The 23,928-nt window shown below is 39.4% G+C and overlaps 7 protein-coding genes across 7 annotated transcripts; 3 read left to right on the top strand and 4 right to left on the bottom strand.

The window, feature by feature from the left end:
• Positions 1–515: 515 nt before the first annotated feature.
• FG386_002305 (uncharacterized protein) lies at positions 516–1,793 on the top strand (the record flags this gene model as incomplete). The annotated part of the gene is made up of 1 exon (XM_067341667.1): positions 516–1,793. The coding sequence occupies one exon, from the start codon at positions 516–518 to the stop codon at positions 1,791–1,793; it is 1,278 nt and encodes a 425-aa protein (XP_067195868.1).
• Positions 1,794–2,139: 346 nt separating this feature from the next.
• FG386_002304 (uncharacterized protein) lies at positions 2,140–3,240 on the top strand (the record flags this gene model as incomplete). The annotated part of the gene is made up of 1 exon (XM_067341666.1): positions 2,140–3,240. The coding sequence occupies one exon, from the start codon at positions 2,140–2,142 to the stop codon at positions 3,238–3,240; it is 1,101 nt and encodes a 366-aa protein (XP_067195867.1).
• A 540-nt stretch (positions 3,241–3,780) lies between these two features.
• Positions 3,781–5,133, top strand: FG386_002303 (transcription initiation factor iie; the record flags this gene model as incomplete). Its single annotated transcript, XM_067341665.1, has 1 exon — positions 3,781–5,133. The coding sequence occupies one exon, from the start codon at positions 3,781–3,783 to the stop codon at positions 5,131–5,133; it is 1,353 nt and encodes a 450-aa protein (XP_067195866.1).
• A 35-nt stretch (positions 5,134–5,168) lies between these two features.
• Positions 5,169–7,832, bottom strand: FG386_002301 (uncharacterized protein; the record flags this gene model as incomplete). Its single annotated transcript, XM_067341663.1, has 1 exon — positions 5,169–7,832. One exon carries the CDS (start codon positions 7,830–7,832, stop codon positions 5,169–5,171), a length of 2,664 nt encoding a protein of 887 aa, XP_067195864.1.
• Positions 7,833–8,941: 1,109 nt separating this feature from the next.
• Positions 8,942–14,017, bottom strand: FG386_002300 (uncharacterized protein; the record flags this gene model as incomplete). Its single annotated transcript, XM_067341662.1, has 1 exon — positions 8,942–14,017. The coding sequence occupies one exon, from the start codon at positions 14,015–14,017 to the stop codon at positions 8,942–8,944; it is 5,076 nt and encodes a 1,691-aa protein (XP_067195863.1).
• Positions 14,018–14,544: 527 nt separating this feature from the next.
• On the bottom strand, positions 14,545–20,619 carry FG386_002299 (uncharacterized protein; the record flags this gene model as incomplete). Its single annotated transcript, XM_067341661.1, has 1 exon — positions 14,545–20,619. One exon carries the CDS (start codon positions 20,617–20,619, stop codon positions 14,545–14,547), a length of 6,075 nt encoding a protein of 2,024 aa, XP_067195862.1.
• A 795-nt stretch (positions 20,620–21,414) lies between these two features.
• On the bottom strand, positions 21,415–23,085 carry FG386_002298 (t-complex protein 1; the record flags this gene model as incomplete). Its single annotated transcript, XM_067341660.1, has 1 exon — positions 21,415–23,085. One exon carries the CDS (start codon positions 23,083–23,085, stop codon positions 21,415–21,417), a length of 1,671 nt encoding a protein of 556 aa, XP_067195861.1.
• Positions 23,086–23,928: the final 843 nt, after the last annotated feature.

Below are 23,928 nucleotides of genomic sequence, written 5' to 3'. Positions count from 1 at the left end.
TGTGCGGCTAAATGAAAATGCAAATGTCAAGGACCAGGCCAGTCCGTGCGCCTCAACACTCGCATACCCGTCCGTCTGGAAAAGACAAAGCTCCAGGGCACCAAACCGCAAGCGAAAACCAGCCTGCACCTCGCTCTCGCTCCAGTAACTAACAAACCACAGGGATTGGCGCCTTATGGCGGGAAGAGGAGTTGGTGATTTAAGGACCTTTATTTAATTACGAGTGGAGCAAAGCACAAATACAGAGTTAGATATAAGGGATCCACACTGCGGAGGTGCGAATGTGTTGATTTAGTGTTGTGTGATTGCGGAGCTTATTTGGTGGATGAATTTTCTGAGAGCGAAAGGAGAGGAAAGAGGAGGGAACGGTGTAGGCCTCGTTTCAGTGGTAGCTAGGCAGTGAGCACAAGTGGGGATACTAACGTGGCTTGTGTAGGCCGGCAGAATTGAGTGTTTGAGTGGAAGGGTTCGGAAAGCGTGGGTGCCTGTGCCTAATACATAAGTTGAGGAGCGTTATGAGTAAGCTAAGCAATAGTTACAAAGAAGTGTTGAGCCACGGAGACGAGTTGTTCAAGAGACTTGGTTTAAAGCCGTTTATATTGAACCTGCCGTTCGAGGAGAGGAATGAGCCTCTAGAAAAGGGAATTAAAAGCAAGATAAACAACAACTTTTCTTATTCCCACAAAATAAGCAGGACTTGTGGGGACGTGGCGTTTGAAAAAGACGAAAATGAGGTCTACAGCATCAGGATAAGCGATTCCAGCTACGTTCCAGGGAAGAAGAGTCTTGATGTTCAGAGCGGCAATAGAGACGTAGCAAGCAGTACGGTGAGCATATTGGGAGACAAGAACACAACGGGCTTTGTTTTCCTATTGGTCAAGCCGATGTGTTGTTGCAAGCGTAACAGAAGCTCAGGCGTCAGTGATTTGGATCTAGCTCAAGTGCGGAGTGAGAGCGGAAGGATAATTAGATACAAACCGGTGATTGGCTCAGTTGTGGAGGTGATAGACGGCAGCAAGAGGTGTATCAAAGCGATTTTTTGCGAGAGGAAAATGCCTTATAGTATAACGTACAAGCTGGTGCGGGTGTCTCTGAGCCGAATACTGATTCATTCGGTATTGTGGAACGGAAAGGGCAGAAGCGGCAGAAACAACGGGAACAAGGTTATATGCATTTCCGAGGAGGATATGCTGTTGTTCCCTATCCCGGCCTATGAAATATTGATAAAGGAAATAAATATGTCGAGTCACTGGGAGGAGGACGGAGAGGCAGAATCTAGCGGCGAAGTGAACTCAGTTTCGGCGACCAGAAAAAGGAATACTGTTAATAGAAAGTATTCAGACACCCTTAACGATCATTCTGACTACGTTTCGGCAAATAACTACACTAAGTACGGCGGCGCATATGGCGACAATTACTACATTGCGAGCATAAACAGGTGTCCCTGCTTGGCCCGGTTCTCAAACAAGCCAAACTACAAAAGGTTTTGGGAGATCACAGAGTCCAGACTAACCAGGATGATCAAGTTCAGTCCGGGCGTTTTCGGAACTGACGTCAACTATAGCGACTTTACCGGATTCAGGTTGTTCAGAGACGGCGGACTTTCCCCTCGCACAGGGAGCGTTTCTCGGGTTGAGAAGGCCAGCTCAGAGGGTCTTGGACCGGACGGATACGCTGGGCGCGAATGCATCCACGGCGCTTTTCGCAATGGTGGCGTCATGATGGGAGGAAACAGCACCGGATTCCACACTCCAGTGAAGAAAAGGAGGAAGGCCGAGACAGCCGTAACATAAAAGGCACTGTGGACCGCGCTTCTCAGGACTAACATGCAAACCGGCCGCCGCGCGCTCCCGCCGGCCGGCCGCCGCGCGCGCCCTTTGGTCTGGCCTGGGATAAGGAGGCTGGCTGCAGAGAGGAAAGGGGAGTAGCAATCAAGATAGGCGATTAACTGAAGGGAGTCTGACGGCAGATGTGACAGGATTGTGAATGGTTGTACATCCTAGGTGTAGGTGCAAGACAGAGGTGCACTCATTGACTCTTGAATTGCCTCGTTAATTTGCCGCATAGTTCGGTTGTTTGGAGACTGGTATTGGTGCAATACAAGGCACTCGCCTATTTTCACAAAGGTGCCGAGTGGTGATGCTGCGAATAGGAGGCGGAGGGAGGAGGACGACGGAAGGAGGAGGCGTTTTTAGGAGCAGGAGCAAGCGCAAAGGGCTTACAGCGATAGAATTAAGGCAAAACGCAAGTATAAGAAAAGACAGCGGAAAAAGTGGCGTATCTCAGAGACTAAGAGGAAGTCAGTTCAGAAGGATAAATGAGTACCTCTACACAAACAAGAGCGACGACGCGTTCAATGAGTACCTGAAGGACGACATCATGTTTGAACAGTATCATTCTGGATACAATATACAAAAAAGGTTGTGGCCTTTAGATCCTCTAGACAGGGTAATAGAGTATATACGTAGCAACGACAAGGTGAGGGTAATTGGAGACTTTGGATGTGGTACTGCTAAGATAAGTCAGCTGTTTGGGAGCAAAAGGGGATATAAAGTGTACTCTTTCGACTTAAACTGTCCAAAGGAGTTAGCATGTAAGAACAACATAACCATTTGCAACATAAAGAGTGTTCCTTTAGGAGACAACACGCTGGACCTTGCTGTGTTTTGCCTTAGTTTAATGGGAACCGACTGGCCCTTATTCATTGCAGAAGCCTGCCGCGTGGTCAAATGCAAAGGCCTGATTATAATCACAGAAGTAACGTCGAGGTTCAGAAGTATCCCAATGTTCATTTCGAGCATCGAGAAGTTTGACCTCAAACTAACTGGGGGTCCCACCAATATCACCAACTATTTCACCCAGTTTGTCTTCACAAAGACGAGTGACGAAAACCGCTTTTTCGGAACCAAGGACGTTAAACGCTCCAAACACGCAAACAACAAACAGTTCCCGAATCGGCCCGAGAAAAGACGCGAAAACATCGCAGAGGCCGAAACTGGAAACAAGGCCATCGGACATACCCGAAGACCTTCCGCCACTCTGCCTCCCTTCGAACCCTCGGGCAAACGCTTCTTCTCATTCAAACTAAACAGGATAAAACACGCGTCTAGGTCGGTAAAGTACGCGAAGTACAAACGTGATTCCGAAAATAAACGCAAATGCAGTCACGCAAACGCCATTTCGATCGCTTCCGACATAGATCACACTGTTCTCAGGCCCTGCATGTACAAAAAAAGATAAACTTCTAACGTTGCCGCCACAACGGTTGGCGCCCGAAGGTACCGAACATTTAAGTATGTTTATATGATCTATTCCAATTAATGTTGTACTTGGAATGAAAATGACACATTTGTAACTTCAATTTTGCTTTTGTATTTTGAGTGTAAATATAATTACCCAAATTAATTTTTGATTTCTCTGGGACGAGAGTCGCATTCAAATAGACATTGATTACGGACAGATTTGAAATAGACGATATTTGTCCTTGAATTACGACCACTTCTCCGTTTATACTTTTATTTATTTGTAGCCTACGTTTAACTGCCATTGATTATCTATAATTTTTAATTGGGATTCGTGCAGTGAATGTAACCGTACTAAGCCAATTAGTCTGTATCTGGAGGAGCAAAAGGTTAATCCTTAAGGTATCAATCAAACGAAATAGGTAAGAGTATAAATAAGAAAAAACAAAATAAATCACGAAATAATTAATTTATATTGATATTCAATTGTTTTAACCTATCTTCCAAAGCATTGTATATTTATTTAAATATTTAATAAATGAATATACGGGAATCACTCTCAAATAAAAATGATGACGTTAAACAATTTCCATATAACCCCGAAAGATTCAGAAATTTTGTTCAGATTCTTTTAAGGTTATTTCACGATTCACCCGCAATTGTTATTGGAGATTGTCTCATAAGAGAACAAAAATCGTTTACTGATAAAGATATAGCTAACAAACTTAGTTTGTCTGATAGACAAGTTAGAGAGGCCCTTAGACGACTTGAGGAAGATTTTATTGTAGTAAGAGACCAAAAGAATAACGAATCTTCATCTGCTCAAGGAAAATCCAGTAGTGATAATTCCAACAAAGTAACTGTTTCCTCTTCTGGATCTGCTGTTAATAACAGTTCAACTTCAGTGGTGAATTTAATATCTTCTGAGAACAATAATAATGATGGTACTGATTCAAAATTACAACAAAACAACAGAATGTGTCAATTTTACTATCGTATTAATCCATACCTTCCCACAGTTGTGGAGTGGCAGATTAACACAATTACACATAAACTTGAACAAGATATCAAGGATGCAATTAACTTGGACGAACTACTGTGCAAAAGGTGCGATGCAAAGTATTCATCTTTAGAAGCCCTATCTTTAGATCTTGATCCATCTGATGGGCTCTTTCTTTGCAGGAATTGTAATTTTAAACTCGTTTCTGTTGATTCTGCTGCTTTTAGGAGTGCTGCTAAAGATAAAGCTGAGAGGGCCAGAAAACAATTAAAAGTATTAACTAATTCGCTTGATTTAGTTAAAGACATGCATGTTCCAGTATTTCCTCAGTACCGAAGCAAGCTTGAGAAACAAAGAAATAATAAAGTTGGTGAAGTTAACAACATTAGTAATGATGTAGATAATAGCTCCAATAACAGTTCCGTATCTCCTTTAAATAACGATAATAATACCATTAATAAAAGTGTGAAAGACCAAAATATAGCTTTATCAGATTCTAAACAATTAAAAACAGATTCAACAGAAGGTATATCTCCATCTAACAGTACTACCACATGTATAAGTAATCCAAGTGTATCCAAGGTTAAATTTGGGATAAAACTTTCAAACCATTCAACCAATGACAAAAACACTGGAGTTAAAGTGGATGTACAAGCCAGTAAAAGTGATTTGAAAAATGGCAGTGATCTTCATACTACCAATAATTCAAATTTATCTGAGTGTCAAAAAGTTGATAGTGTTGAACCAACATTCTCTATTTCCGCAATTAAAGATAGAACATTCAAAATATCAGAAATTGATGATAAAATTATTAATCTCATGACAGATGGTGAATATCTTGAATATGATAAATTACTTCAAAAACACCATACATCTGGATTATTCAAGTGATGTTACTTTGATCATCCTGTTTAAGAAAAATATTGCTAGGCTTTTTCAACGTCTATACTCGAATCTATGCCCACATTCATACATTCCTTGTTAGAATCAACATCACACTTACTTTTGTCCAAATTGATGTTTTGACAATTGTTTAAATTCATACTATTAATAAGCATATTATGGTAATTTATATTTGGCAAAAATGGTGGGAAGAATGGTTGGAAAAAGTGTGGAGGATTAAATGGCAGTGACGATGATATTGGTTTATTATTCGAATATGAATCTAAATTCCTCTGAATTGAAGAATTATTCGAGTTTTGCAATTCAATTGTATTTGTTATATTACTAGTAGTATTTTCATTATTATTTACTTGATTACAAATACTCTGTGTTCCTATTCCAAATTGTGGTGAATAATTTAAAAAAGGCATACAGTAGTTAAATGGTGAAATAAAATTTCCATTAAATTGAGGAATACCCATGTAATTAAATACAAATGGTAATCTATTGTCACCACAATTGTTTACTATGCTGTTATTAGATTTTTCCATAATACCGTCAATCCCTATGTTTAATTTATTGGTGTCACTAGTAGATATATTTTGTGTATTTGTATTTTCATTAATACAAGACAATTTTTTTCTATTTTGTGTTGATAAGAAGAATTCATAAGCAAGCTTGTATTGAGATTCTCTTTCTGAACCAGATGAGTTTAATGACACTCGGAATATTTTGGAATATTTGTGTTTACCTCTATAGTAAGAGACCTTCCAACCACGTGGTTTTTTCCACCATTCCAGTGTACTATTGCTTTCTTCATCACAATCCTCTTTTCTTGGTTCAACTTGTGAATCTTTTTTCGATATTTTATTCTTTTTGTCGATTGAAATACCGTCTCTTATTTCATCTAACGTATTAATTAAATTTATTTTCCTTTTCTTTTCATTTACTATTTCGATTTTAGACAAATCATTTATCAACACATCCTTTGACCTGAAATTATTTAATCCATACCTCATATCTAGCAACGTGTAAGTGGCATTTTCTATCTCTAGGTGATTGTCAGTTATATCGTCAACAAAATTTGCATTTGAATTAGTGTTTTTTTCATCATATACATTGTTTTGACTCTCATTAATGCTTGTATTATTATTACAATTGAATCTTCCTTGTAATCTTGTAATTCTTTTTTCAAAACGTGTCATTGATTTATTCCCATTTCTTTCGGTCTCAACATGAATATAGTTTAAACAAGATCTGCTATGATTAATAAGTTTAAGTGAATTTTCAAGCTGCTCATTTGTATAAGATAGGATGCCACCCCTATTAAAACGAAAATGACCGTCTCCATATTTAGAATAACAGACTGAAGTGTTCCCGGGAAAACCACCCTCGGACAAATAGTGCAAATCGTCGTTTATTCTAGATCCATTTTTAATTAATTCATCCCAAAGAAAACTGTCAATTGAACCGTTAAAATCACTTGAAATCTGCTCACTCGAATTTATTATTTTCTTAATATCTTCTATTGAATTATTTATTTGAATATCCTTTCTGGTTGTTTTTTGTAGTATATCCTTAACATTTCTTATTCCAGTCAGCGAATTATAGCAGTTATTTTGATTGCTATTATTGTTGAAATAATCAATATTACTTCCTTTTGGTAAATCTAAGCTGTCTTGACTTGCATTCAGTACTGTAGTTTGGTCATTTTCGTATTTACTTATTTGTTGACTATCATATTTATAGTTGAAAGTAAAGTTATGATTGCTGACCGATCTTTGGTGTATCTTTCTTAATAACTTTCTACAATTTAAGTGCAAATTATCTCTAAGTTCGCCCTTATCTCTTTCCCTAGTTAAGTCACTATTATTGTGAATGTTGTTAGTATCTAATGACAAAAAAAGCAACATCATCCTCTGAATTAATAATACAAATTCTTTATTTAAATTACCTACAGTTTTCACATTAGACATCTCACATATGTTACTGTTTTTATTTTCATTATCTTCAACCAGCAATATTGTTTGATTTTTTGCTTTTCTCTTATATTTTCTTTTCTCTCTAGAGTGAAGTAAAACAGACTGCTTTTTTATATCAGAACTCCTGTCTTTCAAAGACCCAATCTCGATTAATGTTGAGTAATAGCCATCTGGAAAACAATTGACCGAAATTCCGTGTATTTTTTCCAGAAACTGAATGGCTCTTTTAGCTGCACCCTCTTTACCAAATTTTTTGCAACTCCATTGTTTGCTAAATAGCTCGTTGTTTCTGTACCACTCAAGTATAACCTTTCTTTTTTCTTTATCCTCTTTTATTACCGAATTATATTTTGATATGTCCAGTCTTCCCTCAACCTCTTTGGTCTTATTTTCACACGAATCGCTTTTCTCCAGATCAACGTCGTTTGAGTCTTGCTTTATTTGAAATACAGAGACAAACCGACTATTCATTTGATTGCTAGTCGTTGAATAAAAACACTGTGAATGAAAGAGATCAGGGTTCCTGTAAGAGTATACGTTGTTAATGAAGGCAGCATTTTCAGCTTCTACACTATTTACTTGGAAAAATTGCTCTTTCATTTCTTTGACCTTACTCATGTTGTTTTTTTCTGTGTTCACACATCTACCCCTTTTGCCATTTAATGGTAAATTGTTACTACCAATACGTAACCTCACATCTCCATCTACTTTGTTATACTGAGTCATAGTTTATCGCCTTCAACCGTTGATATATTATATATTTGAAATATCAAACGATATTTTGTTGTTTGCTTCAGGTTTTGTGTCCATAATATACGAAAAAACAGCCAGTTAGAAAGTATTGTCAGCAAATAACTGCTTATTCTTCACAAAGAAATCAGTGGTCGCAAAAGGTCCGTCTTCTCGGGTTCACCTGTACTCACTTATACAGTTGTAGAAAAAGTTAATTAATGTGAATTTCCTGCCTTTGCTAATGAATTGTGAGTGTAAAGTCAACTCAAGTTGACTCAATCCAAGTTAACTTAACGAAGAGTAAACTTAACAAATACCGCTCCCTTCTTTCATCAAGATAAACCTTTCTTATAACTATCTTGGTCACCAGTCATCTACACATCTAACGCAAGCTGTTTATTCCTCAAATTTATTTTTTGTATATCAACGACTCCAACAAAAATCATAAGGCTGCTTGCCTCTCCTTTTATCGTCTTATTTATCTTTTTTTGCCTCAAACCCTCAACAAATTTTTCTTTCAAAAATAAAAAAAAAACAATGCCACCGATATACTGACCACATGCAAAACTTTTAATTTACATGCATTGGCGGGAATCGTGCGAGCCGCTAAATTGCATACAAATTTTGTAAAGTGGCAAAAATGTGCATGGTTTTTGGCGCCTATGAGAGTCATCTATTAATAATAATGGTGCCGAAGGACGGAGACCACAGTAGAGTTTTGACATTGCAGCCATCCTGGCTTTCCCATGGATGTTTCGTAGCAGAACTGGTGTTTGGGTTGTGTGAAGGGTTTAGAGTCCTTGTTTCGCATGTTATTGATTAAGTTTGATCGTTTGCTTGTGTATTTGTCCGCCTTTCCCGGTGTGGGGTCCGGGTCGGAGAGTAAAATAATGAAACAGTTGATAGCTGTTCAGGCCTAGTGTTACTATTCGCACAGTTTAGTCGGCGCATTCGCTTGAAAAAGAATGGATGGTCTATAATTGGAGCCGAAAAGGAACTAAAAGAGACTCTAGTGGTAAAGCGAGGAGCCTGGTTGCGACTATAAGGCATTGAAGGTACAAATAATTAATTATAAAGGAGTCTTGCATAAGAATAAGTTAAAGCTAATAGTCTAGATGCAAAAAAGCATCGTGCCTCTTTGAAGATAGAATCGCAATTTCTCTTTTTAGGAAAAGTTGAAACTGTTTGTTGTGATAGTAAGTGTTTAGAATAGAGTTTATGGAAGAGGAGATGCTTCTTGCGATGATATTCGTAAGAATAATGAGTACTAGAATAACGGCGAACAATATTCCAAATGATGCGATTAATGATAAAAGAGTTGAAAAGAACTGTGACCTTAGAATGAGTGAGATCTGGTCTTTTACAACCAAAAAGTGGAACATCAGGAAAAATATTGCTGTAAAGTAAATCAATTTAAAGTACTTGTTGTAAAGAGTGAGCTGGAGATAGCTGTTGTTCCTTGAAATTGTATAATTCCACATAGTTATAAAGAAAGTTAGTTCTCTCAAAACCAGTATTTCACTTATACTGGAATTTGCCATTTTTCTCTTCTTTTTTCTCTGAATCAGACTTTTTATGATATGCAAGAATAATTTAAGTCTCTGTATTAATATTAACCAAAGAAAACCAATGGGGTTTGAAAAAGTCCAAATTAACGTAGCAAGGTGGGCATTAGTCATAACTTCAAAGAAGATTGGCCCGAAGGTTCCCTGAGTGAATTTCCTCCACTTTCCGGGATATTGAAGAAAGTTATAATACAGATTTCTCCTATTGTAAGTCAAAGACAAAATGTAAAACAAGGAAACATTCAACATACAAATGGCCCACTGAATTATGTACCAAATTCTGCAGTCATTAGGCTTTATAAATTCATACTGACATATTGAAAGTATGTGATGCTCTATCGATATGTTCTGTAGATTCATATTACTGCTGTGCTGAGCGGAATTTAACACCGGAGTCGAGTCTCCAGAAAAAAAGTTCAGGTAGTAGTGGTTGTGTTGACTTTTGGGGCTGTTATTGAAAGTCTCGTTCGAATTGTGGTTAAAGTACCTATAGTTGTAGCTGTTACCATTGTTGCCTTTTGAATTACTCGCATCCTCGCTGATCATCATGCATGAATTTATTGCGTCAAAGGGATTTTGTGAGGTCATACAGTTGCTTGAAGGAGAGTTTCCGCTGCCTGTATTTAGAGATGAGGTGTTTGAATGATTGGCTGGCTCAGTTAACTGTGAGCTCGTCCATACAGAATAGTATTCATGAAAGACGTCCTTGTAGGCCCAGTTCTTGTGACAAGGAAGCTTTGAATTCCAAAACCCCTCCCTGAAAGATGTATTTGGGAGCTGCACAACATCTCTATTGTTTGAATTAGGCGTTCTCGAAGAGTGAAAAGATGAGTTTACTACAAGATTGCTTGTAATTAAATGGGAAGTTGGAGTTAAAAGGGAGTCTGCGTATTTGTCCAGAATATTTGTAATTCCGTCATTCAGTTCTGGAGAAATGTTTGTAGATGGACTCCCTTCGGAGTTATCGCTGTTGGTGAAACCTATTATTTGGCCGATCTCAAACTCATTTGTGAGATTCAATCTGTTTATTTGGCTCAAGGCAGACTTGAATCTTGCGGTCTCCAGAAGATCAATGCTGGATGGTATAAATAAGTGAAATAACTTGTCTATGTCTTGACTTGAAATACTTCCCAGGGAAAGTGAAGCATTTGAAAGCACCGAAAATACAGTTAGGTAAATAACTAGTATCAAAATATCATAGTTCCCACACGAAACCAGCCAAAATGTTGAAAAGGAAAATAGTATTAGTCTCAACAACCCGGGCAGGAAAAGACAATTAGGATTCCTTTTCGTAGAGATGTACTCTGATCCAAGGAAATTAGATGTTCTTGAGTAGATGGCTTCAAAGGCGTCATTTCCAAAGAAAGTGCATTTAATCCCAAAGAGAGCCGATCTTACCAAGCTCCTAGATTTTGTTGGAAGATTATTTGAGAGTATAAAGGTAAGTGATATTTGGCTCTCTGAGGAAAGTGCTGTTGAAAATTTTATCAATAACATATAGTAAATGCTCATTATTGATTTCCACAACCTTGAAACATGGGATATTCTCGGTCTATCCACTTGATCCTGGTTCGAATTTCTATAAGTAGATGTTGGAGTTTTGGTGTCGGATACTATTCTAAGTCTCATTTTCTCAGAGTCGTATTGGAGACTGGAAATGGTAACGGTTTCACTTGCATACTCGGAGCTAGGCTGTTCTGAGTAGGAGACTGGCTCGTCTATGTTATTATATTCGGCAACCTCATCCATGATTCTTTTGTAGCTCTTACTATAGGAACTGGAGGTGTCACTCGTTATAAGTATTAATATTATAATGAAGGTGCCAACGGCAAAGGTGATTGCAAGTATTGCCATAATCTTGAAGTTGACGTACTTGTTGGATCTAAATAGAGAGTGGTTCAGTATTGACTCGGCTATGTAGGTTCTTTTTGTATTGTAAAAGTAAAAGGGTTTGGTGCTCTCGCTCAGCTGGGTCTTCCTGAGAACAAAAGTTGATAGCTTTGGTGAAAATCCAAGGACTTTAAAAACGAACAGCGTGAATTTGGAAGGCAAGTGCTTGAATCGGGCTTCTGAGCCCAATATCAGGTCCAGGGTCCTTGAGACGTGACTTGGTCTAACCCAGCCGTTTATCTGCAAATTGGGAAACTCCTGGCTAGAAAACATTAGTATTTCTGGAAATCTAGAAGTTATCACCTCACAAGTCGTGTTTAGTAGTATTTTTGTTGAGAGTTCCAGGGGAGATATTAAGTGTTTCAAAGTTGAACCACCTTTATTTGTACCATTATTGTCGTGATCACCGATACCGTCCTCAAGATTGTACTTGCCCTTTAGAAACTCAAGGGGGAAATAGTCGTATTTGGACGAATCGGAGGTGGTTCTTTCCTCAATATTCTTAATCACTAGGTCAGAATCGATAAACTGATTCCTTCTGCTAACCTGTCTGTAGTTGTTGTCTATATTAACGTGATTGCGAGTTGCAATGTGGTTATTTGAGTGCATTATTTTGGGAATAAAACCTGATATAATGTAGTGCAAAAACTTAACACCTATTGACTCATCTGATTGATTACAATAGTCAATCTCCAGTAAGATCTCGCCAAACGACTTTGGACGGCTTTTTACTAGTGTAAACAGGGAAACCTCCACTCCTCTTTGGAAGTATGAAGAAGTGTCTAAGGGCTGATATTGCTTTAGGGCGAGCTTAATCGCTCCGTTGTAAGCAATTACACACGGAATTTTGTATTTAAACAGACTTGGAAGTGCCATTTGCTGTATGCACTGGCTAAATAAATCTGTCAAAAAAGTTGTTATCACTATATTCCCTCTGAGTATACTGATGCTTAGAGAATTGGATTCCTCGAGTGATTTGGACTCCCCCGTAACCAACAAGGGGTAAATTATCGGATTAAGTATTTTTTTGTGATATATGAAGTTAAAGTCCTCAATTTTAAGTCTGTTGCCCTTTCTGTATATCATGCATATTATCTTCGACGTAAGGATTAACACTTCCTGGTCCAGTTTCTCGTCCAAAGACTCCTCGTTGAGAATGTCTTGAAAGTGTTTTACATATCCCAGTTTTGTTGCGTCTTTCTCCAAAGACGAACTGTTGTGCTTAAATAATTTGTATATTACTCTTCTTATCATTTTGTAGAATCTTCTCATAAAGTCGCTGTTTTTGATCAGAATTGTCATCTGAGCCACGCTTTGAAAGTTCGAGTCTACGTATATCATGGGTATACCAAACAGAACCTTGGTCAAACTCCCCAAACTTCTGTTCAGGTAAAGGGACTGAGTCAAAAAGGTTCTGTTGTGACGGGGGTCCAACATAAACAATAGGACAAATATGTTCATCAGGTCTATATTTGGGATATTAAGTACCTCTTTGTTTTTGCCCTTGAACAGCAAATCCATAAACCTCCTCCTGAATGAGAAGCCAAATGGAGGTTCCAGGTTGTATATGTGCGTTATCAACAACTCCAAAGGGAAAATCTGGTTGTTCCCCGTCTTATGGGGATTGCAAGTGTGGCCTTCTGGGAGGTCTACTGCTTTTGTATAAAACTCCAGAAGTCTGAATATGAATCTGGGATAGTGAAGCTTGGAGGCCCACCACAATATGGTCAAACCCTCCTGGTCCGACGTCGAGCATATAAGTGTGTTCTCCAAAAATATTTCAATCTCCAGCAGTTCAAGTAATATTGGTTCCCTTATATACTGTTTTATTCCCATGAGCAGTCTCCTTGCCGCAGAGTGGTGGTATTCAGGAGTGTTGGCTCTTATGTTGTACTCCTCCACGAAGTAGGTCTTCGAGCTGATTAGTATCGGAAGCAAGTCTACTCTGTTTTCCAGCACAGTTAGTGTAACAGGGTCAAATCCGGAGTAATTCCTCAACCACGGAAATGCCCCGTGATATAACAATGACCCAATGGCCTCCTTAAAGTTAACCATTACGGCGTGTATCAGTGGCGTGTTTCCCAGCACGTCTCTGAAGTTTGGGTTGGCTCCCTTGCTCAACAAATAGTTAACCAAATAAATGTCTAGTTGAGTGATTGCGTAAAATAAAGGAGTTCTTCCATCTGAATCGGGATTATCTATTTTTGACCTTCCTTTTTCAATCAGTAATTTAATCACTTCCTTGAGCTGGTATTTACAAGCCGTTAACAGAGGAGTGTAGCCATACTCATTGTATATGTCCACAGAGGCTCCTAGCGAGAGAAGATGAGACACGAAGAAGTATCCAACTTCGCCCGAAATCTTGCAAGCAGCTGTCAATGCAGTCTCTGAGTGCTTGCTTTTTCCAAATTTATATCCTATTTTTGCCAAAAAATTGGATATATTCACGAAACGGCCCACGTCTCTCGTAGCTATTGACTCTAAAAGCTGAACCGGTGCTGACAATCTGTCTCCAAAGTATCTAGCAAGTGCTGTTTTTGATTGATTCACACCAAGGTAAAATTTAGACTTTATTTCTGAATAAATCTGAGACTGATTGACCAAAGCTGCATCCCCAACCTTATATCCGTATCTCCTGTTCACCTTTATATTGCACCCACATATTGTGAACAACAAAACGAAAACTGCAATCGGCCATTTCAGCACAGGTTTAGAAATCAGCATTTAGTTTTCCGAAAAGAGCTTTTCTCTCTCAGTTTAAAAGGCTCACAATGTCAGTGGCACCTATGTGCCAGGTTTTTATGCATTTAAAACCCCACACTGATTCTTGAACCTTATTGTTCTTTTGTGGGCCCCTCTGTCTCGGAAACAAACCCTCTTCCTCCGAATATCCGCTACCGAGACAAGCTACTCTATCTGCCAACCTTTGGTTATCCATGCAAGTCCCTGAAACTAACGCAGTCAATTTATTTACTGTTTCCCTGCTTCACACTATTTTGCCTAATTATTCTAGTGAGTACCGGTACACTTGGCGGGAAATTGGTAGTAGTGGTAATAACGGAAGTGCATGCAGCAGAGGCGAGTCTGGAGAGGGTCAGGAAGAAGGGACAAGAGAGAGGAAATCGAGATAAGAGTAAGAGAACAGACAGAGGGGTAGATATAAGTTGCGATTTAAGGCGGAGAAGGGTACAGTGGTCGGCTCGCCGGTGGAGACCAGCATGTATAAGTTCTCCACTTTCTCCTAATGTTACTTAAAGGTAAATATTTATTGAGATGACATAAAATATGATCGAGATGAAGAAAAGCGGGTACGTTACTGGGATGTTCAGAAGGCTGAATGGAGAGGTTAGCGAGGGAAGGAGCCTCATTGTATTTTCAACAGAGCTGAGTAAGTTTGAACATATTGGAAGGATGTCATAGACGTCAGGAACCCATTGCCAAAATTCGAGTGTTTCCCTGTGAATGTCGACCATAATGTGAATATTATATAAAAGAGAGAGTCCAAGAATGAAAATTATAGGAGAAATAATTTCCCATAATCTGACGTTTTTAACGGGACTTGAGGTTAATTCAACGTAGTAAAAGAACAAGACTAGAGCTATAGTGGCGACTGCAAGATAGTCTTTGAATTTATCAATGGGTTTCCAAAAGTATTTGCATATTTTATGTGAGTTTTTCCTCGAATCGGCCCAAATGAAAAATGGATATATTTGCGCTTCGAGAACCTTGTAGTAAGAAACTTCAGAGTTGTCATCATCAAAGTAGGGATTATGCGCTGAACGGTTTAATTCAGGGAACTCGCATTCAAGATCGTTTGAATCAATCTGAAAGTCAGAATATAACATGTTCTTCAGCCTTATCTCCGGATTACTTGTCTGTTTTTCAACTCGAGTCATTTGGCCATAGCACGGCCTGGAGGCATTCTGATTTTGGGAGAGATGGTTGTTAAACATTGAAAAGGAAGACGAGTCCAGTCCTCCAACAACCCTTTTCGTTCCGTTTAACTCAAAGTTGGCCTCTGATTCTGGGAAAAAGTAACCTGTGTTGGGCTTCAGGGAATTGATCGCAAAAGAAGATGCACTTGAGTTTCGCTTTCCGTCGCTCGCAACTTTCATACTTTTGTTTGTCATGTTTAGAGACAAAGAACGGTCACAATTTACGTTGGTGGCGGCTGAGGAACAAATGTAAGTCGGTTCTCTGCTTGAAAAAGTCTGAGAGATAATCATTTTGCTTGCTCTCGCATTTGGGAGGAGGATATTAATGGGAGTGGAGAGAGCAGAGTTGAAAATGCTTGCCAAAGATTTAAAGTGGTATAGGGAAAGAGTGAGGGACAGTATAGGTGAGGCCATCATTAATAGCAACTGCCAATAGTAAAGGAAGGCAACGAAATTCAAATAAGACACCAATATCGGATAAAATCTGGTTAACTGATAAAGATGAGAGTACTGGAACTGATACAGTTTTCTGCAGGTGCTGATGGCGGACAAAACATTCTGGAAGTCTGATATATTATTGTACGAAAGATTTGTCTTGTTGCTTGTTTGGTTCTTCAAACATTCTAAGGGAAGTTTAAAAGTAATCAAGAACGAAAGTACAATGCATACAAGATTCGTTATAAACAACAGTCTGTAACATTTGTTTGTATTTTCAATCTTGTTATGGTTGTGTTTTGTTATCTCCAAAAACCCAATTTCGGAAATCTCAGTGTAGGTGTTTTCTTCGCAAAAATTCTGGTTCATAAACTCCAGTTTATTTATATACTTTGAAGATTCGTTAACCAATCTTGAATTTGCGTTAGCAGACGACTTTTTGAGATTGAAGTGAAGAGCTATTGCTCTTTTTGCGTATTTGATGACGTGATTGTTTGTTTGCTCGTAAAGTATCATTATTTCGGGAATAAGTAGGTTGTTGCTGTACTTGAAACAAGAATTAAGTTGGTAGTACATATTGCTGTCCAATTTTTGTCCGTGCACCGAGTACACAGTGATTGCGATAGCTGTAAAAACAAACAAAAGTGCCATTTCCTCGTACATTCTGCTTACAAATACCCAAACGAAGAACATCAATACAGACAGAAATTTAATTGCGTTTATTGTACCAGAAAACTTCAATACAAAACTTATCATTGCAAATTGGAAAGACTCGTAAAATGCATCATTGCTCCCCTTGTACTTCTTCTTCGGAAAGTCAGACAGCTTGTTTACCAAAAAACACGCCTTTATCGAGTTCCAAATCGCGCTCTTGATTTTGCCACTAGAGGAGTAGGGAACATTAAACATGTAAAGTATGCCAAAGTCCATCACAAAGTTGCTTCCCGTTTCCAACAGCGGAAGCTGGCAGTTGTATTTGTTTGAAATGTCAAGTAATCTGTTGTTCATGGAGTTGCATACTGTATAATAGTTCACATTTGAGTTAAAGTATATTGACAATAAAAATATGACCGTAAACATGCAAAACACGCAGAAAATCAAGTCGGAGTCAGTCAGGTTTTTGTCCCAGGGTAAACCAGATATATCGTCAATTACATCTATTATATCAAGCTTTATAGACCGCAGTTTGCTTCTCCCAATCATGCTGCTTATCATATTGTAAACATTCTGCTCCTCTCTAAAAACGCCGCTTTCTGCCTTCCTCATATTGCTTACACCATCTCCGTGTCCTTTGGAACCACTCCCGAATCCACCCTTCTCGTTGTGCTCGTATTCGTCCTCGTACTTCTCCGATGTTGCGCCCCTGCCCTCTAAGCTTCTGCCGGAATCGCCGTTCGCCTCGGATAAACCGAACTCACACCTGTTAAAGCCGTCTCCGTTGCAGGAAACCCCACGTATTGCACTGTCTAGACCGTTCTTCTTGAATTTAACTCCTCCAAACAGTTCAACCAGGTCGCTCGGCCAGTATTCGACCAACGCCAGAGTATTCAACACCTCGGTTATCTGTTCCTTTGAGAAAAGTCTGATGTACCTCTGCGAAAACAACGCACCCAAAACTATAAGTATTTCTCTGTTTTGCTGGTACCTGTATAAGTAGTTTGCCGCCACCTGCAGTGGGGAAAACGCATGCGCATCGAACGGCGGGAAGTCCCGGGGCAGGGCCTGCAATAGTGCGAGGATTTTGTCAGAGTCTGAAAAAGAACTGTAGTCGACTCTGGTCAAGACCTCGCCGATGGTTTCGGGTCTGAGATCAACAATATGTCTGATGACGTCGATGCTTGCTCCTCCGAATGGATAAATGAAGTTTTTCTGACCGTAGTGAAAGACATTTCTTTTGTTTTTCAACACTGGGGAGCGGCCGTTCGGCTCACCCTCACACCGGTCGCCGCACTCCTCGTAATTGGGGGCTTGTCGTGACAGGTTTAGACGTTTCCTAATTGAAGAGAATACAGAATCGGACGTCTTTTTCTCGGAGTCGCTCTGATGCGAGTGACAGTTGCCATTCTCGCAGCTTGTGTTCGGCCCAAGGCGATCCTCATCCTCATCCCCATCCTCCTCCTCTTCCCATCCCCTTCTGTCAGAGCAAGATGACGACGAACACGAGTGGGAATAGGATATGAGGTGTTTGCTGCAGCTTTTGCTGGACCTGGAGTCAAGTCCAGCACCAGAGTGGCCGCAGGAATATGCTTTAATGCCGATCCCCACAGAGCTCTCTACGAGAGTTCTGATATTGTCTATTATTTTGTGAGAAGGACCTCTGCCGATGATGATCCTAGCAATGTTTTCTGAACTTTTGTCCACGCTTGTGTATCTTTTCGTGAACAGAAGGGACTTTAATGTTGGGGGGTTTATTTGGTACGGAATGGAGTCGGGAGGAACCCTATACGACTTTTTGGAGTCCTTGGAGTCGTGGTGCGTGTGAACGATATTTGTTCTCCATTTGTTGTCAAACATATTTTTGAGGTCTGATTCGTTGTTTGAGAAAAACAGTTTTGTGTCCATGACCGGCGATTTCTCGTTTTTTAGTGCACCATTGGACTTTGGCTTGACTTTATCGCTCCTCGCTCCCATTAAAATATTTGTCTCCAGTTGAGAGTGAAGAATGCTGTCTATTTCATGTTCAAGATGACCAAAGTTGCCCTCTTGCAGTTGAATAATAGAAGATATGTCCAAGTTCTTGACGTTCTTAAATGTGTGAATGGAATGAATGACTTTGGATTTCCACTTTGAAGTCGTTCCTACTATTTCATCCGCATAATTCGTCGCTATTTCGAGCAGAAAGTGAATTATACTAGGAGAAAGCTGCCTGCACATTGCAAAGTATATCGGGTCTATAATCAATTTATCGTCCGACCATATGTTAAAAAAGGAATAGGATATGTTGAATTTGTTTCTTAGTGTGTCAAATGTGTCTTTTAGTGCCCTCAGCGGCTGTTTTGAGCTTGAAAGTATTTGAAGCATCAAAGAAGAACTCGTTTTCGGATCTCTAAATTGAAGTATGTCTATCACTAATTTTTTCGGAAACTTTAAAGTCTTCCTGACTATCAAGTTCAGTGGGTATATTCCGTATTTGTCTTCTTTGTGCGGATTGCAGTTTTTGTATCCAACCCATCTGTTTCTAATGGCTTTGCTGTAGAAATCCAGTATGTATTGTATTTGCTTTAAATTGCCATAATATGCAGACCACCAAAACACCCCTCTTCCATCGCCATCCTCTATGCTGCACAAAATGGCGATCTTCTTCTTGCTTTCTATTTTTAAAAGCTTACTCAGTATTGAGTCGGAAGACCTTGTTTTTATGATGCCAAGTATATGTTTGGCTTCCTTTTCGTAGTCATTTAGCTGTTTTACAAATGTCTCTTTGTTAAACTTCTTCTTAAACATCTTGTTTATCAGTTCAATATCTACGTTGTCATCAAATGCTGCGTACTCCATTATAACTGCTTTAAAATCATTGTTTACAGTGTTTATATCATAGTTTCTGTGGTTCACGATCTTTTCAATCATTTTAAGGTCGTTATCCATTATTGCCACGTCCATGACGTCCATTCCAGATACTGGTGATATTCTAAGTGGATCTCCCCCGTTGTCCATTATTAACCCAATCATTGCTCCGTTGTGATTCCTCATCGCCATCATCAATGCGTTTGAGCCTGTTCTCGGATCCCACATGTTCACACACGCTCCTCTAGATATCAAGATACTTGCCATCTCCAAGTCGTTCTTCTCCACAGCGTAGTAAAGGGACGTGTGGTTGTAGTTGTCCACTGTGTTGACCAAGTTTCCAGAGTCACACTCTTGTTGTCTAACCAACACATCCCCGGAGTCAAACTCAGGCTTGTTTGAGGCGAAACGGGAATTGTATGACACTAAGGAAGGCGATAGTGTGGGTGGAGAGGAACGATGAGACGACGTACTATCCCTCTGCACCCCGACTTCCTCTCGCTCGGGTTTCATTTTCCATAATATAAACTCAACAAGAGAGTAGTTAGAATTTCTAACGGCCAACGTAAATAACTCGGGAAATCTTTTGAATACCTTAATATCGAGACCATATTGAATAAGTCTTTTTAATATAGGTAAAGAGCCGTTTTTTTTCCTTAATATTAAGCTGTTTAGTATTAAGTATATATTGTCTTTATCAAGAAACTTTTTTTTCAGTTTGTTTATGTTGAAGTTATAATAATTCCCTTTCTCTCTAACGTAGCTTATATCATTGCTGCTTCCAGTTTCATTTTGGTGTTTAAGAAACACTGAGTCTAAAATGCCAATTATCAATTCGGAATCCATATCGGAGTCCAAAAAATCCGCTATTAGCAGTGTTGGATGAATGAAGTAAGTCAACAACTCCTCTATTGACACTTTTGGAACGTGTTTTTTGTAGTACAGCGGATAAACACGGCTTTCAACTTTCGAACTAATAAGGGAGACTTTTGTGCCGGTACTATTGTCATATTCCGATTTGTCCAACAATGTTTTATCCTTCGAATCTCCTAGCTCATCCTTATTCAAACACAATCTATCCAAATACTCGTTGTATTCCACTCCTTCATCCTTTTCAACATACACAACATTCTCAAAAAAATCCTCCTGGTTGCCTACTGAAGTTGAAAATAACAAGCTTCTTGATGCCTCCGGAAGCCCTATTAACTCGCTTATAAGCTCTGAATATGCGTTTTCATTTTTGCCCTGTACTGCTTCTTTGCTGTGTTCATTGTCATTTACCTTGTTAAGTCCTGCCTTCTTTAAATAATAATTCACTTGCATACTCTTGCTGCTCACTATTGGACCCCTTATCTCGGAACATTCCACACTTATTTTTCTACTCACCTCAAACTTTAATGTAGCGTGCACAAATAAAAGTATACATTTGGTTATAAGCAGTATCGTGTTCATGACTTGGAGTTGAATTCATTAATTCTGTGCCTTTTAGGGCACAAACACACACAGACACACAAAAGAAGTGCAACTCCTCCTTTTGAAGAGTTAGCAGAAATCGTGCCGTGTATGTAATACCTTGTTCTGGTGCTCGAAAACAACCGCTGTCGATTAACCTCCCTGCTTACCTAACCTGTTTGCTTCTATTGCGCTAGTTTTTGGAACTCTAAAAAATCCTTTGTCGTTCTCAAGTCTTTATACAACTCCGATACGACGCATAAACAACTCGTGTATTAAAACTGCGTATCTTAAACAACTCCTCACTGCTTTTTGTACACGTCTCTCACTATTTCCTTTTCGCCTCTTATTTTTATTTTTGTGGTGTACTTGAATTATTCTTTTTTATTTCTATATGGTAACGTGTTGTGGCGGGAAACATTTTAAATAGATTCGCCGTACCAATATTACCGGGTGTATTTTACAACATAAAGTGGAATGCAAGAATTTAAAAGCCGTGTATTTCTAGAGACATCAGGGAGATCCTCCGCTTTGGCAGACAGAGCTCTCTTTGAGGCGGCTAGTTGCCGTTAGTCCCTTCTGTAAATGGGAAGGATGTCTGTGGATGAGCGAGACAAGGGGAGAATACACACAAAACGAGTTTGGTCAGTCTGGTGGGGAGGAAACATGGGGAATTGGAAAAAGTGGTTAGACAAGGTTTAGGAAAAACTGAGTGAATTTTATCGTAATTTGCTATATACTAAATACTAGAGTACTATCTGCTCAATAACCAGATACCAATAGTGTCTGACTTGATCATCCGTCTCTAGAGTCTCCAAATGCCTCAACGTTTGGTTGAGACAGGTCGGTTTTAACAGGAGACTTCTTCTTAGAAACGGAGCAAAGCACGTCATCTATTCTGAGTAACATAAGAGTGGCTTCAACGGCAGTTTTATAAACCTGTTGTTTGACTGCAAGAGTGTCCCAAATGCCCAGTTGAGTAACGTCACATATTTCCCCGGAACAGCCATTAATCCCAAAAACCGGCTTGGAGTCTTTATCTGAGGAAAGAAGGTATCTTGATCTAAGCAGTGTCAATGTTTTCATAACATTGGCGCCGCAGTTTTGAGCCAAAGTTTTCGGAATAACCTCCAAGGCTTGAGCGAATGCCTTGTAGGCCCACACTTGTGTATCCTCCACCGAGTAAGATTTTTCATTCAGATAGCAGGAAAGTGCCATTTCGGTACCACCACCACCTGGAAGAAGTGCTGGATCTAGCAGAATGTTCTTTGCGACGGCCAGGGCGTCGTGCAAATTCCTCTCTAATTCATTAAGCACATCCTTGGAACCACCTCTTAATAGAATTGAACAGGCCTTTGGGGTCTTTGACTCCGTTAAAAAGCAGTAGTACTCATCGCCTATTTTTTTAATTTCGAATCTCCCGCATTCCGTTCCGATGTCATTAGAAGAAAGCTCCTCCGTTCTACTCGCAATGGTTGCACCCGTAACTCTTGCAATTCTATTATTGTCGCTTTTCCTTATTCTCCTAATCACGGATATACCTGCCTTCACTAAGAAGTGTTGGGCTAGGTCCGAAACGCCTTTTTCCGTAAACACGACGTTGCAGCCAGTTGCTATTATATCTTTGCACATCGCTTCAACCTCTTCCTCCTCTTGTTTAAGCAAAGCTTCCCAGTCCTCCTCTTTTGTGATCTCAACGTTAGTCTGACTCTCACCCTTTTTGTACTCCAGAGTACAGTCCAGAAGCAACACCTTCGGATTTATAATCAGACGCTTCATCCTGGGATGAACAACATCTTTATTCACAATAATTCCATCTAAAACGTAACTGTCCTCAATCTCCCCTCCTGGTATTTTCTCAATCTTGACATACCTCTTAATGTCAATCTCCTTTGGAGACCCTGTATGGTTTATTGTAACAGATTCCGCCGCCCTTAATGCCATTGAGCTTATCAAGCTTCCCCATCTTCCAGAAAATTTTGTTTTTAAGCAAGAGTCAACTACTCTCAAGAGAGATTCCCTGTCATTCAAGTCAAGCTTAACACTTATATCATCCATATACTTCAGTGAGTCCTCCAATGCCTTCAAATAACCTTTAGCTATTATTGTCGGATGTATGTTCTTTTGCAGTAACGGTTCCGCCATTGCCAGAAATTCTCCTGCCAAGACAACCACACTTGTTGTGCCATCTCCAACCTCCTCATCTATTGTTCTTGACAAGTCAATTATTGACTTAGCTCCAGGATGCGCAACATCGACTTCTCTTAATATGCTGTTTCCGTCATTTGTCAGCACTATACCTCCGAGAGGATCTAGCAACATCTTTAACATTGCCTTGGGACCAAGTGTAGTTCTTACGACGTCAGCTACTGTTTTTCCTGCTTGTATATTTCTCAGTTGGGCCTTCCTACCCTGATCTCTTTGTGAAGGCTGTTGTACCACTAAAACCTGATTTGGAATCATCATTTTTGTATATTTCGCTACTAGTTTCGGAAACCAATACTCTTTCTATATACAAATATTCCACTCTGTGTTGAATTAGATGTGAAAGTGATTTATATTTTAAAAATAGGCCAAGTGTAAACCGATACTGCCGTCTTTGGCACCCGTCCCACTCGTTGGCGATCACCGGGTCTGTATTCAGACTATGTTATCTAATCAATTAGTTAATAAAACTAAAAGAGGGAAGACAAAGGACCAATACTAACCAGTCCAATTGCGTTTTTTATTTATTGCTTTTCCCCACCCTTGCCTAAAATACCAAATTTTACTAGTTCGCTTTTAGACAATTAATTATTATTTTTGCCGGTTAAATTTAACTAACCAGCCTGATTAACTAAATAAACTATCGCCTACTTATTGATGCCTGACATTTTATTGAATGTCGCGCCAACCCTGTCCTAACTGAAAATCTGAATAGACCAAATATAACAAATCTCTCTTTTATCTGGGCCTCATTCGCGAAGAGTCCGCAGGGACCGGCGAACTTCTGTTACAAATACACAAGTGACTTCCCAACTATTTCATCCCGTTCACTCAGCATCCAGAAGGAACCGTCACGCCCCACCTCATACTTGCTCCTCTGACATTTAATAGGTTGTTTACACAAACAGAGCCCGCCTATTTATTATTTAGCTATAAAGCTATTATTTTTAGCAGTCAGGAATGTAGTTGAGAGCGCCAACTAAATAGCGGTTATCATAAGGTGATTACAAGGTGGTAACTATTTAGGAATAACAGGCGGGTTACTTAGAGACGTAATCAAAAATTAACTAGACCCCACGGAATAAAGTAAATGAAAATAAGTAT

This window comes from Cryptosporidium ryanae (genome assembly GCF_009792415.1).
Source record: "Cryptosporidium ryanae isolate 45019 chromosome Unknown contig_40, whole genome shotgun sequence".
NCBI classification, from domain to species: domain Eukaryota; phylum Apicomplexa; class Conoidasida; order Eucoccidiorida; family Cryptosporidiidae; genus Cryptosporidium; species Cryptosporidium ryanae.
This window is presented reverse-complemented; position numbering and strand designations above follow the sequence as displayed.